We start from the raw sequence: 17,612 nt of genomic DNA on the forward strand, positions 1-17,612 counted from the left end.
CTAGAGGTGGGTCAATTGCATTGCATTACGGGTCGCTTTGCATGGGCGGAGCTGACAGCACAATCCTCCCCAGATAGAGCCTGCGGTTGGCAAAATGTTTCGTTTTTATTTCCTACAGGCTTATTATTTCATAACTTTACCTTCACCACATTCAACGGGAAACCAGAGTAAAAGTCAGACACATTTTTTTTTTATGCGACAAAATGTATATGAAAAAAGACAGTTTACAGTAGCATGCACCATCTGATATGTTATTGACCCTAAAGTGCAATTTCCAGTTGAATCAGTAGATTCCCTTAATATCTATAACTAATATTTAGTTGTAGTCCTTGTGTTAACCTTTAATTCATGCATCCTTGTGGAGCTTGCAGGTGGCTTACTGATACAGACACACTGTATCCATTTGAGATTCTCTGGGTTCAAATGTAACACATTTGTAAGCAAGTTAATAAGTAACACTAATATGTACTGTATATATACTCAAAAAGGTCAGTATATTCCAAATATTCAAGCAGGGTGACAAGATACCTCCCCAACCTCTAAGGGAAAGAATGAATATCTGATTCAAAGCAAAGGTGTCCGCTCAGCCAAAACGGGCGGGACGTAAATACTTGTTTTGTATTAAAATCCTTTTACAGCCAACGGTTGCCTACCCAAGGGTCCAACTTGCATATCGGTGGATGATCGAGTTGTAACGCAACTGGGTCTGACTTGTCATCATTCATACTTTTATTTCCCGGGAGCGCTTCCCAACTAATTTTTCGAAATTGTTAATATTAAAGTGTTTTGGTGCTTTATTGGCCCTATTGTTCAGCTTCAGGCTGTTCTGGAGTTTGATATAGAGCGTGTCCTTATGATTCATTCAGTCTAATTTAACAGCGATGTTACACGGGCCCACACCTGCTCTTAGCAGTCTGCTACTCAAGTGGGTGGGATGGCTTCCGTCTTGACACGCTGAATAAGCCTTCGAGAGGAAATATCAAATGTGTAAATCGCAGAAGTGAGACCACAGTGTGCAACTATTCACTTGCTAAGTTTAAGTACACGTTGTACTTTGTACTACTGTATATGGCACAGTTCAGGGTCAGGTAGACCGCTGAGCACTGAATACCTCAAACATGAATGTCACCGGCGACTTATGAGGGCTAATTAAACATGCATAGAGATTGAAATGTTCAAGCAAAGAGTTTGGATGATTAAATTGCATATAATCTAGGGACAATTTCTAGACAATCTTATTGGGTCCTTTTGAGATCATAAGTTTGTTGCTTTAGCTTTCAAAGGTGAACCTGGGCCATGTAAGGAGGATGCAGATTGAAGCAGAGACTGTCAGTTAGCCCCTGGCAACGGTGTAAATAAACTCTCTAAATCAACTCTTTAGCTGCACATATCAATACTGACTGACTCAAGAATGGGTGTTCCGTACATACATAGAGGAGCTCTGCATCGCATCACTTTATTTCTCAACGATGTAGATCCTTGTAGGCCATGGCTGCAAGTTCTTTATACACACACACGCATACATAGACAAATGACAACCCTGGCATCACAGCAGTACCTTGTGGACTGTGTACGTATTGCATTAATCATTTAGAAAAAGGCTGTGGAGGGACTAGGAGGAAACTACAGCCATTGAAAAAAACAACCATTACCATTTGAAAAAAAACAAACATTTTAATTAAAACTACACATGGTAAAAAAAAAAAAAAGGAAATAATGTATTGTATTTATGTCTTTGCAAGTTGTGTGTTTGGGGTTGGTGGTCATGGATAGCCGGGGGGTGGGTGGTGGGCTCTGAGCTTTTGCAGGTGACTTGATAGTGAAAACATGGAGAGGATGACGACTCAGGACTTGACCGCCGTGTCCCTGGACTTGTAGGTGACTTCTCTGCTCTTTAGCTCCCTCACCACGCCTGGTAGGGTCAAAGGTTACCGTGTCAATCGATGGCAACTCAAACCAAATGCATGACGCTCAAAAGTTAATGTGTTTGGTTATCAAAAGTGCATTAGGACACCATAATGTAAAAGGTAGGTCTGGGTCGAAAATAAGTTATACTTTAAATGCAACTATTTCATATCATGGTTGTGACTGAAGGACTGATGAAGAAACTGTACCTGGAGGCAGTCGCCCTGTCACAGTCACAGCATAAACTCCGGGTTTAAAGATACCTATAAGACAAACAGCGTTCAGACAGTTTCAACTTTGGCAGGACAAAACAGCTGTATTTGTGTGTGTAATCAGTGGATAGAAGCATTGGTAGCATCTACTTGCAAGAAGGTTCTGTATTTGGAATGTGTCCAGGATGTGGTATAGTTACGGTATTTTAATTGATCTATTGCATATATTATGCAGGAGAGCTAGAAACGATAGACAGAACAATAAACTATGGTGTTGTATGTGAATTTGAACCTGCGAATAGTGCTCACCAATTCTCTGCCATTTCGCTACCCAACTGTCCTCTGGGCTCATCATGGAGATCACACTGGGGAAAAGCAAAGGGTTATTAATAACAAAGTGTCAATATTTAGTTTCCATAATCCATCGGGGTATCCAATTCCTCACCCATCAAATGAGGCACTTGTGCATTCGTACACCATTTCTCTGTTTCCCTTCATTTGAAGATATAATTCGCAGTTGTCACAGCCGTCATATTCAAACTGGTCAATAGTCTGTTGAAGGAATTAAATATATATTAGATATTATATTGACGATAAAAAGGACCAACATCACACGCTGTTGTGGTAGAGCTAGGAGTGTGGTTGTAGCCATTAGCTAAAAGCTTGCCCAATATAACTTATGCACTGTTACCTTAACAAGAGAACATAGAAGACACGCCCGTTGGTGGCGGAGGTCTTTCGGGACCGTTTCCAGTGCCATTAAGCAAGTTTTTATGGTAAAGTGGAGAAATAATTCTGGAGATGCTTGTTTGTATTTCCGACGCGGAGTAAAACGTAATAATGCGGGTCCGTACCCAAAGGACCAGCTGCGGTGCGCCCTGAGTGGTGCCTGTCTGAAATCATAATGTTCGACGGTGAAGGAAAACGCCCCCATCTAGTGGATAAAGCGAGAATTAAAGATGGGAATACACGTTGTTTTCTTTTTCTTACAAACCTCAATATAGGCAGGACAGGTGACTGTCTACTTCGCAGCTTTAAACTTTTGAAAAATTGCTTGTAACTTTTTTGAGGCCATTTATATAAACTGAACCAACTTAAGAAATAGAAAGAAGAACAACAATGGAAATATATGTTTTCAATGGTTTAAACATATGTAGAATAGTGAAATAGGCCGAATTTTGCGAGAAAGCTGTTTGATCAAGTACAATAACAACAACAACAACATCATCAACAACAACAACAACAATAACAACCACCGCCACCATGTGTTCATCCTCGGGGAGAGCCGTCCTGCGCGAGCCTCCAGCGATGAAAAACGGTTTGGATCTTCCAACGGATCTCACCGTTGGAGAAGGTAATCCCTCGAAACGCAGCTTCGATTTTAAATAAGAATTTTAAGGCGATACCATTAAGAAAAAGTTATAATATGCAGTTGACTGATCAATAAAAGCAACAGGTATCTTTCCCAGTCTATTTCTATCAGTTTGAGTTCTGCTTTAGTCTACCACCTCGCTAAAGTACGGTGATACAGTTTAACGTATTTTTTTAGTCTCATCACCATATAACATTATAATAAAGATCAGCAAAATAGATGGTTATCATAACGTCACTACCTCAATTCCAGATCACAGGTATGGCTGATCGCGACAAGGCACACTCCATCAACCCCAACCACTTCCCTGCCAAGCTGTGGTGCTTAGCGAACCACCCGGTGAGCAGAGCCGTCCGCTGGGACCCCCGCGGCGAGGGGCTCATCATCCACCAGCACCTGTTCGAGACGCACTTCTTGACCGGCCCGCAGAACGCCCCTGGCGGCGGAGATCTCTTTAAGACGACCAACTTCAGCAGCTTCATCCGTCAGCTGAACCTCTACGGATTCAGGAAGGTTGAGAGTTGGACGACGACGAGGGGTAGTGGTGTTGGTGGTGGTGGTGGTGGTGATGGTGGAGGTGGCGGTGGGGAATATGTTGATGGTGGGCCTGCCTCGCCGGTGGTGGATCATGGGTTGGAGCATCACTTTCGTCACCCACATTTCCGTCAGGGTCGTCCGGAGCTCCTGGTGAATCTGAGGAGGCTCACCAGCAGCAATAAAGCCAAACTGGAAGCAGGCCTGGAGGTGAAGTGTAGACCCCCAGGCCGTTACCATCAATCATGGACCGGTAATATTGAAGATAAGGTGGAGAGAAGAGGTAAGATATGTTTCATGCAATTTAGTTAACCCATACAGAGTCAAATAATGCAAGAAAAAAAGCTATATGGTTTTCAAATACCTATAAGTCCAATATTATTTCTAACATTAATTTAGAATTATTTTATAACCTTATTTCCTTTGCTTTACTCCTTCTACGGGTGGCTCAGTATTTGGTCAGAGACCACCGGCCCCAGCTTGCCCATACACTCCAAGCAGGCCTACCCCGCCTATTAAGGAATACAGCAGGACCCCAGTCCCTTCCCGTGGTTGGATGATGGCCGATGGCAGTAGACCATGTATCCCGATATCTGTCCTCCATCACTACCCTGGAGAGAGCTCTGGCTCTGCCACGGTCCACATTCAACAGGGTGTTCACGGTCCAGCAAACCCTGGGCAGAGATTTTACAATTTAATCAGCCATACGCCGCAATATCGGCCCACTTTTTATTCCTCTGGTGGGCATCTATTCCCTTACTGACGTTCTGAATAAATGGCAGTCATGAAACAACATTTGAGTTTCAATTTAAGAACAGTAGGGAAGCCTTAATAACTGAAGTGCATTCCTTTTATTTTATTTTTTTAAATAAGCTTATGACTTCCACGTTCCAAGCCCAGTTTCGTCAGATTTAACAGGTGGTGGAAATCAACTACCACCATACCCTCATCTCAGCTATTACCAGGTGGGTGAGAGGCACTGACCTTAAAGTGATAAGTTAATTATTTTGAAGGATCGTGAGGTCACCATTCAGACATTGTTTCATGGTTTCATTATTTCAGGGATCACAAATATATATTTACGTAATCAATGGGTTCTCACATTTTGATCCAAATCTGCTTTTATCTTTTTTGTGTTTTTAGCCAAATGTGCCGGTGGGTCTGTTGTATCCCGGCAACCATTACCAGGATCTGCAAAGTGTTGAAACCCAGGACCTAAAGAAAAACGACCTGAACTTGGACGCCGTCTTCCAGATCATTGATGAATTCCCATCCACCCAAAATGTCTGCATGGTTAAAGTGGTGACTCCAGAGAAACCGGGTCCGCTGTCTGGACCTCCCATCAACAGCCACTGCTCAACCCAGCCAACTTCCTCCCAGGGCAGGGCCTCCTCTACCTTGGTGGAAGACAAACCTCCAGTGGCATGCTCTCCTATCATCATCAGCGTGCAAGGAAACAGTGATCGAGGAACCAGTAGCTACGACATGAAGCCCATAAAAGAGGAGATGGTTGAGGAACCTATTTTTAAAGCCCCTCTGAGTATACATAACCATGCTCTGGTCAAGGTGAGTGTATAACTCAGATAGGTCGCTGCTACCGCTTGCAAAACACCCCAGAGGTTGAGAAATAAAACGACATATCTGTGCACGTGTAATAACCTTCTGTTGTAATAACCAGAATGAAAGGCAATAACCTTGATTTCCCTCTAGGTGAGCAGAGACAAGGTAGCTAAGGCCAAGGCCAGCAGTGCACTGAACGATTCCGGTTTGCCCTAGAGATAATAGACAGTGACAGTAATCAAACCAAATTTCCAGGTAATGTATAGCATATAACCACCTCTCATAGCATCTATTATTGGATCGGTGTATGTACAGGGATGTAGGTTTCTATATAAGTCACAGATTGTGATGATGGTTTCATGAAAAACGTATTAGTCAAAAGTCAAAATGTTTGACTGGTCATTAACTGGTAATTTTGTTGTAGATGGTGATCCTGATGTTTGTGGGACTGCAGCTTTGAGGGACCCAATCCAAGCCTTTGACACATTTGTAAACTGTCATGATTTTTCCAGCTACGGTTCACTCAGTGGTTTATATAATCGGTTTGTTTACTGTGAAATTGTGCGTTCCAATGTTTAACACATTTGTTTTTGATACATTTGGCACCAAAAGCTATTTATACTCGAAAGAATATTCATTGTTTTATCTTTGTCTTTAATGGGCCTACATCAACATTGTTTTACAGATTGTTTATAAATCATAATAACATTCACTCATTGCATGTGCAGTGCAATGGTGCGCTGTCAAGTGTGTGTACTATTTTTTTAAAGAACCGTTGTTATTAAATTGTATGAACAGAAAAAGTGTTTAGAGTTTATTTTATTTCATAATTTGACTTGATGTCTCCTTGTTGACTCCACGTTCTCAGAGCGTTGGTGCGCTAGGGGGAGCCCGTTAGTTTCCCCTTTCTCCCGCTGTACGGTGCAGCTGCTCCGCCCTCAGTGACAGACAGCAGGTAGACGGTCAATGAGATCCCATGGGAGAAAGAGATTCTGGAAGGTAGACTTTGGGGGAGTTTAGCGTCTCACGTTTTTTTTTTTCCCCCGAGCTTCAAAACCTTTGACGAATGCCATAAGAGGTATGGCAACTCTACTCTTGGATGGGGTATTGTTTTAGTGATAACTCGCTTTCAACTTTTTCACTTTCTTCGATTGCCTGGATTGCACCAACTTACAACTGTAACCGTCCAACTGACTGAACTTGGGGAAATACATTCTTCTATCGTGGAAAAACAACGTTTTTCACAGAGGAGTAACTTAAAACCACGGTGGATGGATCTATTGCAAAGAATTCACGTGTCACCGGACGCCTTTTTAATTAACTTGTTATAGCATGTGGAGCGGTCCTTCGGTATTGGTTAATCATTCATTAATACGGTTTTCTCCGTACAGCTTCATGTGCTAGATTACCCACTGTGCGTCTTATTGAGAGTTTACTTTTATTTGTACTATTACTACAACTTCACCTACATGCTACGGGTTGGGCAGCATGTTCCAAAACAATCTAGCTGCAACTTGTATTCCAACCTTTGAAGTTCAAGTCGTCGGCATTCATTCCCCCGCCACCCCCCACCAGTGGGGAATCGTTCAGCGCGTGGGGCACGGAGAAGCTTTTGACGTGCTCGAGCAACCTGTTGCGTGATTGGAAACTACAGTGACCTGTGTGTTTTTTTTTTACTATAACCGTATGAAATACATTGACGAATGAAGACCCGTACATGGGTGCCAGGACCCTCCGCGCTCCGACGGAATATAACAGTTCGCCCGTAGGTCTGCGCGCGGCACATAAGGACGTTTGTTGTTGGTTTTATGAATGGCTTGCTGTTGTTTTGGAAGTGTACTGCCGGTCACAATGGTGTACATGCTCATGCACCCGTTCCGTTCTGCCGCCTATGCTGGTCTAATTGGATAAAGGCTCGTGGTACTTCATATCTTTTCGCAAGTGACCGATTTTCATGCGGCGGTGTTCAATTGTACCCCTCGGACTGATGCATCTTTGTAACGCGGCTTCTTGAGGCTGTAACATGTAAAAGAAAACCTAACAAACCATCGGATTCTCATACTATGACGGCATTTAAGCAGCTATTGTGGGAATTCTCAAGACTTAAACATTTTGGTCGGACCTATTAACGAATACTTTGAAGACACAGCTTTCCCAAAGACTGAAAGAAGGATTGTGGGGACATTTTTTTTCTGGTTGAGTGACAACTCCGGGTGGTTGCAAGCTTTGAGGTCCACAATGTGCGGCCGGAGTCCGCCGCTGCAGCCAAAGCAATGACTGTTTCCCATCGGAGACTGGCCGGTCTCTGGCCGTGGCTGCTCATGGCGGCCCTACAGGTGGTGTTTGGCCAGACAGGCCTGGGAGTAGCTGTGGCTTCGGAGTCCGAGCGCGCGACCCTCACAGCTAATATCCAGGTGACACTGTTGAAGCACGAGCCGCCGGGAAAACCCATGAACCTGAAAGGGGTGTTTGTGGGTGGAAGCGCTGGTTATGCAGAAGGGAAACTACTACAGGTAGGTGTCACACAGACCCCCGAGACAAAAGAGTCATCTTTGCTTTCATATTCTCGCAAGGATATCTTTTCATTATTATTATTATTATTATTATTATTATTATTAAACACCATCAACAGCCCCCCAAACTATCTCTGGGAACACTGATGTTTTGGTTCCATATGTTTTCTAACATTGAAAGTGGTTTACATGGCACGAACAGTTTGGTAAAACACATGATATTGAAACCGTGTTGAAATTAGCAGCCATACTTTTCAAAAGCATGCCTGCGATACACATGGCTTCCAATATTTCACCCCTTATTAGTTAAACAGAGCCAGTTGCAATCCCAGCATGTTTCTATCATTATCCAGTCAGTAGGGATGATCCCATGCATTTGTTAGTGATGTTATTTCTACTTGTTTTTATTGGTTTGATGTTGCCTCATGATCCGATGTATTCTACACAACATCATTCAACCTCTTAGTTTAGTCTGTCAAGCTCTGTGATTTATTTTTGTTAGTTCAAGTAGTTGGCTTAGTAGGCCTGGGCTTAAATTACACTTACAAGTCATTTAATTAAGTGCCTCTTTAGGTGTTTTGATATGAAGAATTGGCAAACGTTGAGCCCTAAACAACAGTCACTGAGGGCAACAAGGCTATAATTGAAGGGAAAGCTGTAGTAACGCTTTGAAAACAAACATTCTCATGTCATGTACAACGTGGTATGTGTCCTATTCAGTTAGCATATTTTGGATTTGGAAGTGGATTAGGGGCATAAAGAGAGGCTGGTTCCATTGATTTACTGTCTCCAAAGAAACGGCAGGACAGACATGAGGTCCCGTAGGATCTCGTCTCTCCTCACCCACCAGGTGTTTTGGGGCTTTTGAATTGCAAGGCAGATGCAGCAGTTGGTGTAATTGATAAGGATTTACAGAGCCTCTTCTGTGAAGATCGCATCAGTCACAGTAAAAGACAGTTTTTTCTATGAAGTTATACGCCACCCTCATTACTCTCTCATGTTCTGTGTGTGCACCACATTGATACACAAATACATTGCGAAAGTCGCCTACAAGTTAGAGCTTCCAAGGGTTATTCTTTTTTCTAGAATCTCTATGAACTCATCAGAGACTCGGCGGGTTTTAAAAACGTGGTTGCGGTCCATCTTTCGCTGCTGTTCAAGAAACCTTCCCTCCTGTGCTCTGAGAACCGCGACCACATTACACCGATACAGACAAAGGCCAGGCGGTTTCTCCATCAGGAGAAGTTGTCCATTTCCCCACTCTGAGGCTGGTTCATCATCCTCTCTAGTGGAGGAGCCCCAGTGATCCATTAGCTAATGGACACATATGGTTTACCCTCTAACCATGGGGCCAGCCATTGATTACAGTGCCCATAGGGCGTTTAATGGAAGTAAGGCGTGGATGTCTCCCCAGTTTCCCCATCTTCCTCCACGCCGCGCTGGGTGTTATGCTGGGGGGGGGGGGGATGCTCTTTGTTTCCGCAGCCAGCCCAGGCCTGCCCGGACAAGCCCAGACGGCCTTCGGTAGCCCGCTTTATGTTCCCGCTTCGTGTTCCTGTCCTCCAGCAAAGTGGATTGGTCGGGGCGGGTGGGCGCGAAGGTGTGTTGGGGAGGGTGTTCCTTGTGGTGTTCCTCTGCTCTCGCTTCTTTAATTATATCAATGGCAAAAACAGTTAGCTGGCTAAACGTTTGGTAGGTGCACACCTGTTGCGCGGCGCCGAAGTCAACTAATACAAGTCAAAAGAGGCCTGTTACCAAGAGGTTCGTATAGAACCAGCTTTATACACACATTTTATGATATTGCATTCATTCTGAAAGACACTTTTTTACCCACAATCTAAAAAAAAGAATTCCTCACTGTGGCCAAAACTAATGTGTAATGTTAAGCTGTCCTTCTTTCCCTTCCAAAGCATAAGCACAGCCAGTCATGTGTACCGCACATGTAACGCACAAACACAATGTCATAAAGCTTCACCGTGACACCGTCCTTCCCGCGGCCGGATCCCCCACTTTGACTTGTATTCCGACTGTATCCAGGTCAGCAGACTATGGTTGTGTGTACCTCCCTCCCTTCCATTAAACCGTAATCTCTCCGGTAGAATAGCCTGTCCTCTGAATGAACACACACTCTGGAACACTCTCTGGGCTCGGGCCAGCCATCCGGACAAATGTGAGTGCTGAGGAATTTCGACTCACTCCCTCTTCCAAAACAAAGCTTATGGAGTGGCCATATGAGAGGCGAAAGGGGTTCTGGGATAGCTTTGAACTTGAGAGGCCTGTCAACTGTCCTCTCGACCCAGCCGGGGCCAAGGGCGGCTGGATTTATTTCCTTTGCCACACAGTTAAGGGCCCCAGAAGCCATTCCGGACTAAAGTCAAGCTTCCACTGTGTTTGATCCCCCTTTTTAAGTTCCCTGTCTCCTTACAGGTGATATTCCGTGAAATGTTTCTAAAGAAAGTACAGAAGACCCGATGAACGTGCAATGAGACGTTTGAATCAAACTGGAGCTGGTTTCTGTGCACTTCCCGGCAGTGTTTTTCAGTAGGCCCGTGTTTTGAGCCAGTTGCGCGGAATTCAGTGCAGCGAAGCTATTAAACAATTTTATGGTCCACTTTCCATCATATACTCTCCCGTAGGCCATGCAGACACACACACACACACACACAGTCGTCTGGTGGGTGGGTCGGGAGGCGGGGGTGGATGGGTGGAGGGCTGGCGGGGGGTAGCCCAGGGATAAGATCAAAGAGAGTCCAGTTCCAGAACGTGAGCTGGGGCGATTAAGGGGACGGAGACTGTTTACACTGTACTTCCCATCGCCCCCCCCCTCCCCAACCCTTCCCACCTCTCTGTAGATTTCCTGTCCATATTGCCTATCTCCCTGTGTGAGATAACAGCCTCTCCAGGGCTCTGTCTGGACCATCATGGCTAGATGGGACTTGGTCATAGCGGTGCATTGAATAGAAATTACGCCTGAAAAGTTGTATTGAATCTCAAACTCTTGTCTGTGCATTTTGACATACTTTTCTTATTACACGTTCAAGTTATGTATTTAAATTTCAATAATACACTATTTTATTTCATGTCATCCACCGTTGAATACTTAACTCAATCAATTATTATTAATCCTTTTTAATACAAGACAAAAATAAGGGTGCTAGTCGTATTTTTCTGAATTCCACAACACACACACACACACAAACACACACACACGCACACACACACGCACACACACACACACACACACACACACACACACACACACACACACACACACACACACACAAACACAAACACACAAACACATACACACAGTTTTTATCTCTGGCATCTAGTGCCATTTCCCCTGGCATGGACACTATGAGTCCTCACCATGAACGGCAGAATAATCACTGTCATCATCCTGTTCCCAATGGGCACGAGCATAAAGATAGCAATGAAACAAGCATAAAGATAGCAATGAAACTGCTGAATCGGTCACAAGCGACTGCATATACGGTCCGAAAAGATTGCGCCACATTTAAAAGCCTTTTTTCTTTTACGACTTACACGAAATAACCGGATGTTTATATGCTACTGAGTTATATGGGCACATCATATGTTGCTTTCATTTCTTCCAATTCGGCTTGTAACAGTTTTATTGATGAAAACACAGTTATCATCATACCATTGTTGACAGGTTTAACACCACATCCAAGAACAGGTCGTATTAAATACTGTGAAAACAAAGACACCGTACAGATCCAGTGAATCCCTTTACCAGCCCGACATCCCGGCTCCAACAAGTACCGTTTCCTTGTCCAATCAGAAGGGGCCACCCCTAATGGCTTCTCCCCAGAAGGTTCCAGTAAAGGCTGAAGGAGAGGAAGCCGTGGGTGATAGGGGTGGGGGGGAGGTTGACCTGTTGACCTCCCTCGAGCCACAGGACGTGACCGTTGCGATGTGTCCCTGGGTCCCCAGAACCCAGGGTTCAGCAGCAGGTCGGGAGGGGGGACGTGGTCTACCCCTTGAGATACCCAGACCCCCGTGTTTTTAAGTCATTATACAGGAGCCCTGGAATTCCTGAACGTTTCTGCCAGGCCTGACCGACGGACTGCACATTCATCTCTGCGTTTCATGCACCCCCAACCCCCCCCCCCAAAGTCATTTAAATTAACATTTCAAAGACTCGTTGCTCCAGTGTACACGTTTTCATTGTCGAGCACCCTCTTGTCCGCTCACAAGGCTGGTCCTGCTCTCTTTGCACAACGCGGCGCCGTCTTTCGGAAACGCACACATGCACACGCTCACCCTTACACAATAGGGAGAGAGAAGTGCCTATAGACAGGGAAAACGACGGGCGGAAATTGTTGGGCAAACCCTCCCTCAACCACCCCACCTCTCTCCAGCCCTCTCCTGCATACTAAGTGGGTAAGAGGTATGCAAGTAAAATGACCTTTCTGCATGCGTCCTGGCATACCAGGTCAAGGGAAGCACCTGTCTCTTTCCAGTTGAAAGCGATCCATAGGGAATACTGGGGGGGGGGGGGGGGGGGGGGTTAAGCCTAGGGAAACAGCACAGCTACCCAGACTACGGCACGTCTTCCCCAGGGGCTGGGGAAGATTTACAGGACAGGCTAGCTTACAAGTACACATGGCCATTGCATGATGGTGCACTTAGCGACTCGGTGGAACATTCCCCGGTAGAAATGTCAAGCATCTCTCTCTCTCTCTCTCTCTCTCTCTCTCTCTCTCTCTCTCTCTCTCTCTCTCTCTCTCTCTCTCTCTCGGCACTGCTTCATATCTCGTAGGGCTCGCTCTCTTCTGCTTGTTTTCCCATCATGCTGGAGACTCCCGATGAGATAATCCCTGTGTTGTAATGTCGTGCACTTATCTGTGTTTTCCTTCCCTCTTAGTGCTATTTTCTCCAACATCAAAGCGCCGAGTCCCCACCCCTGCCCCCTCTCTTCTCCTAACGAGCTTTGTTTCATTCATTAATCACCTTTTTCCTCCGACGTGCCTCTAGAATACTCCGTCGTTCCCCGCGGCTGCTTCGGTGTCTCAGACAGAAATGGCTGCACTTACTCAATCGACAGGAAGTGCTTAGTTTGTGCAGGGGCTCGAGGAAGCGAGCCATCACCATACCACAGATAAACGCTGTCTGACACTGACTCCCTCCCTCCTCCGCACCCCCTCTCTGCTACACAGTTGCGAGTCACTTTGGCAAATAAGTAAGCTGTCCGACTCCCACAGTTTGATCCCATAGCAGGTAATTGATGCGCCGTGACGCAGTTGGCCGGCGACTCCTAACAGTTCTTGTACTTGTATTTATTCTCTCCCTCCTCATACGCTTTTACACAGAGTACCTCATGAATTATTGGCTCCGGCAGGAAGCACAGCATGTGCTGGTTAAAGCAATTTTATGCTTAGAAATTGGCCTAGCGCTCGGCACGAAGATGGGCTTCACCTGTTTGTCTGTGTGTCTGTGTGTGTGTGGGCTTGATTTGTCTGTGTGTGTGTGTGTGTGTGTGTTTGTGTGTGTGTGTGTGTGTGCGTGTGTGTGTGTGTGTGGATGCTTGCATGTGTGTCGGAATGAGGCATGTATGTGTGTCCATTCATCTAAGCATGTGTCTTGGCAAGTTTGCTTGAGTGAGTGTACCAGTCTGTGTGTGATTGAATTTGCGGTTGTGTGAGTCTGAAAGAGGCGTGTGTGTGTGTGTGTGTGTGTGTGTGTGTGTGTGTGTGTGTGTGTGTGTGTGTGTGTGTGTGTGTATGTGTATGTGTGTGTGTATGTGTGTGAATTCATGCCCTCACGCACGCGTTAGTCTGTGTGTGATTGCATTTGCTAGTGTGTGAGGCTGAACGAGGCTTTTGTGTGTGTGTGTGTGTGTGTGTTTGTGTGTGTGTGTGTGTGTGTGTGTGTGTGTGTGTGTGTGTGTGTGTATGGGTGAATTCATGCCCTCGTGCACGCATGTGTGTTTGTGTGTGTCTGTGTATGAGGCAGAGCACCCGTGGCTGAGATCATTTACCAGCCTCTATTAAGTGGGATCAAAGTGACTTAGATCTTTCGACGCTGCCTGACTACAAAAGCCATATTGTAGCTCCAGAATCAGGGAGCCAACACAACTTACAGAACACACTTTATCTCCAACCCCCAACTATGTCACATGGTCAAACAGCATGTCCGGTAAGACCTGTCCTGAACTCTCTTTGCCTTCTGCTGAGAGGGGGCCACTGTGTTTGCGGTGTCGTTCATTCACGATTTCATTCCTTCTAGAAACAATCAGTTGATTAGTTTATCGACGGTAATGCGCCAACTTCGGAAGGTGCACTTTTGAATTCCTCCAAACCTGCACCTCTCAAGATTAGTTGGCTTGGCAGCTTGCATTATATGAAGTGAAGTGCATTGAAGGGATGAGAAAACACAAAGTGCCACCTTGCCCTGTTGCTATCTGAGACTCAACAACTAGTGGGAATGTTGCTGGTCTTTGCCGCTAACTTACTTTGAAATCCTGCAAAACCGTATTTAAATACTTCTGGTGGATGGATGCTGTTACACATAAAACGAATGCTAGAACAACATCACTAACCTCCTTTGAAACCACATAAACAAATCTGAATGTTGTCACAACCCTTGGAGCTGGGATGTGTCTGATTTGGCTCACAGTGTTTCGAATGCAAGCAGAGATGAACGGTATTGGTTACAGCGCTCACTACAGCTGTTGTAATCAGACACAGCTCATTATGTCTCCTCGCTGATTTGGATGGTTTTGCATTTTCTTTAAACCCTGCCGGTTATTTATATAACTTCTCCATTTCACTTTACAATTGTTTGAGGAGGCAAAACACCGTCACGTACAAAGCTCAACACACCAATGTTTTTTTATGAATCATAACGTGTCAATCATGTGTGATATCCGTTTACATAAATGAACGCTCCATGATAGTCATGCCAGCTCTCGGGTCGGCTTAGCTCAGGAGGTAGAGCAGTTGTCTCTACCTCCTGCCCTAATTGTAATTGTAATTGTAGCTCTCTTCCAGCGAGACACCGTCTGTGATCATCATGGTTTCCTCTGTCATTAATAAGGCCAACTGATCCAAAGAAGCCCTGGTTTGAGGTGACCAGTGTCTCCTGATCCGGGGACTCCATAACTCCACCATTAGAGGTGGAGTGGTCTGGTCCCTTGACCAAAAGACACTGGTCTCTCGACCTCCTCGCCCCCATCTCAAGGAAGCGAAGAGTGTATTTAGGGGGGGGTGGATGGTAAGCTCTTAAATGGCTGCTCCTTCAGTAATTAGAAGCTGTCCCTCGCCGTACCTCCCTGTTTGCTTCCAAATTAAATACCTTGGCACCCGGCAAGAATGCAGTGGGGAGGGTGGACTGCTGTTTAGGCTTCGGAAGAAGCACCCTTTTGGCACCCAACCTTCTGGAGTCCTCTGCTCGACAGTGGAACAATGGAGGGATTTACTTTGGTGGTTTTAATTAAAGTTAAAATTGAACACACAAGCACGTACACACACTGGAATAAAATCCCCACATTGACAATTGCTATAACTGAGCCGAACAAGTGTGCACCTGTATGTGCGCATTGCATGTGCATTTGTATGTGCAAACTTGCATAATAAGTATGTTTTTGCCTTTTTAGGTCAATAGGGATTTACTTGCTTTGTTCCACAATTTAGGATTCCTTCAAACTATTTAAAATTGTTTGAGTCATACAACCTATTGTAATCGGCAAGTGTACTTGCATGGCTGGCGCCGTGACAGGATCTTTGTATTTTCCTATTTGAGTTGTCTTGAGAAGTGCTACAGGGTCAGGGGTAGAGAGGGGTGGTATATCATCTACACGTGGATTATGTAAGGTGGATCATAAACTTGACCCCAGCCTGAGGCCTGCAACACCCTGCTGGGCGCGAACGCAGTTGATTGGAGGAGAAGGTGCGCATCAGATGGCGGCAATATCTGCAACCCCTGTGCCTAATCCAGGGCCTTTTCCTACCTGATAACCTCCAGGACGGCGTAACTGGAGCAAGGCAACCTCTGGAGAGAGCTAGCAAAAAATCAGCTTTCGTTAGCAAACCACTGGGACTTCTCAGCATGTACATTCAACTGTGGGAGTTGTATTGTATTTCAGGAGAGGCTCTTTGCCAGGCCCAGTGCCCATGGCCTTGCGGTAAACCCTACCTTACCGCCAGTGGGCCTGATTACTAGTGATTTAAGTGCGGCGTTGCTCTTTGTTCTGTGTAAAAGGATTGGGTAAGCACAGCCTTGCACCACAACAGCTATGATAGCTGACTGTAAAGTATGCAGCCGGGCTGTGTGTGCGACTAGTGTTTAGTCTGCCTGCTCCTAGATTAGAGTGCCAGCCCCATGTGTTAGATTGGATAATGACACGTCTACCTTACCATCCATAAGATCTGCATTCAAAACCGTCACACACACGCACGAATGCACGAGCGCACACACACACACACGCACACACACACACACACACATATACACACACACATACACACACACACACACACACCGATAGCTCTTAATACACGTGTTGTTACTCTACCAGACTCGAAGCGCTCCTAAAGACAGACGTTTCACACAAGGCCAACAGAAGACGCTGTGACAACATGCTACACGGTCCACCACAAATAGCTGCTGATGACCCAGAGATGCACCCCCTGCAGGAGCCTTTGAGCCACAGTCTGTGGACTTTGGCTCGGGTCTAGGGCCCCGATCACTTCCCTCGAGGAAGAGAGTGCAACGCCCTCGCAGCGTGTGATCTCGTGTCGGAGTGCAACCCCGGCGGCCATGTTCAGCCTCCCCACAGAGACACCGGGCCGCCCCGATTGAACCCGTTAAGAGTCGGGTCTCGCAGGTGAACCGGGCCCCACGATTGTTGATTCTGTGCACCGTGCGCATTCTTCCCTTTTCACACACATTCACACACACCGACTGTGTCCCGACACGCTCGGAATGTTCCCTACAGAATTCATTTTTTCCCGCAGTGTTTTTTTTCCGCTGCGTGGACGTATCCAGCGCCGATGGCCTCTGGTAACGACATGCGTGTTTGGTTATCGCAGTCGCAGGCGTTTTTTTTTTCTTCTTTCTTTCTTCTTTTCATAATGCTCCCGTTCCATTTCCTTCCATTCACCTCCTCAAGTGCTCCGGTATCGGAAAAGAATGCGTAACTATAAATTAGAGAAATAGACGATTGGCAAAATGTCCACGGGGAGCTGGGAGCGGAGCCATGAAGATGAAATGGCTCAGAGGGAAAAAAAAAAAAAAAGCATCCCTTGAAGTCGGCGCTGGACAGGGACAGGGGAGTGTGTGTGTGTGTGTGTGTGTGTGTGTGTGTGTGTGTGTGGGGGGGGGGGGGGGGGGTGGGGTCCTACTTAATGTGCGCAGACGGCTGTTTATATCCACGCAGTACTTAGTAGGATGTAAACTGTGTGTGGGAGGGGGGGGGGATCGGAGCTCGGAGCGTTACAACACTCTTCTGTGTGAGTCATGGGTTTGTTTGTGAGGCTCCAGCCCCAGTCA

At 45.8% G+C, this 17,612-nt stretch overlaps 3 protein-coding genes across 3 annotated transcripts in view; 2 read left to right on the top strand and 1 right to left on the bottom strand.

Moving 5' to 3' along the window:
• Nucleotides 1-1,431: 1,431 nt before the first annotated feature.
• Nucleotides 1,432-2,962, bottom strand: supt4h1 (SPT4 homolog, DSIF elongation factor subunit). The gene is made up of 5 exons (XM_079737755.1): nt 2,809-2,962; nt 2,563-2,669; nt 2,427-2,482; nt 2,115-2,168; nt 1,432-1,912 (listed from the first exon to the last, which is right to left on the bottom strand). The coding sequence occupies exons 1-5, from the start codon at nt 2,875-2,877 to the stop codon at nt 1,845-1,847; spliced, it is 354 nt and encodes a 117-aa protein (XP_079593881.1). The 5' UTR covers nt 2,878-2,962; the 3' UTR covers nt 1,432-1,844.
• Nucleotides 2,963-3,380: 418 nt separating this feature from the next.
• hsf5 (heat shock transcription factor family member 5) lies at nt 3,381-5,799 on the top strand (the record flags this gene model as incomplete). Its single annotated transcript, XM_079738774.1, is given in 7 exon segments — nt 3,381-3,446; nt 3,448-3,471; nt 3,742-4,315; nt 4,476-4,763; nt 4,897-4,988; nt 5,167-5,589; nt 5,734-5,799. Coding segments are annotated over 7 exon segments (1,533 nt in total).
• Nucleotides 5,800-7,779: 1,980 nt separating this feature from the next.
• rnf43 (ring finger protein 43) overlaps nt 7,780-17,612 on the top strand; it is a 58,222-nt gene continuing 48,389 nt past the window's right edge. Inside the window, exon 1 of the mRNA XM_079737500.1 lies at nt 7,780-8,096. Coding sequence (XP_079593626.1) covers nt 7,857-8,096 — 240 coding nt within the window. The 5' untranslated portion in view covers nt 7,780-7,856. The remainder of the gene's footprint in view (nt 8,097-17,612) is intronic.

The sequence above is a fragment of the Pollachius pollachius genome (genome assembly GCF_949987615.1).
Source record: "Pollachius pollachius genome assembly, chromosome: 6".
NCBI classification, from domain to species: Eukaryota; Metazoa; Chordata; class Actinopteri; order Gadiformes; family Gadidae; genus Pollachius; species Pollachius pollachius.

What these genes read in the sequence shown, in the direction of transcription:
- supt4h1 (XM_079737755.1), bottom strand. Translation starts at nt 2,877, where the DNA reads ATGGCACTGGAAACGGTCCCGAAAGACCTCCGCCACCAACGGGCGTGT. An exon ending in TTCTATGTTCTCTTGTTAAG is followed by an intron (nt 2,670 to 2,808) that starts GTAACAGTGCAT and finishes TTCCTTCAACAG; the next exon opens with ACTATTGACCAGTTTGAATA. An exon ending in AGCGAAATGGCAGAGAATTG is followed by an intron (nt 2,169 to 2,426) that starts GTGAGCACTATT and finishes TTTGTCTTATAG; the next exon opens with GTATCTTTAAACCCGGAGTT.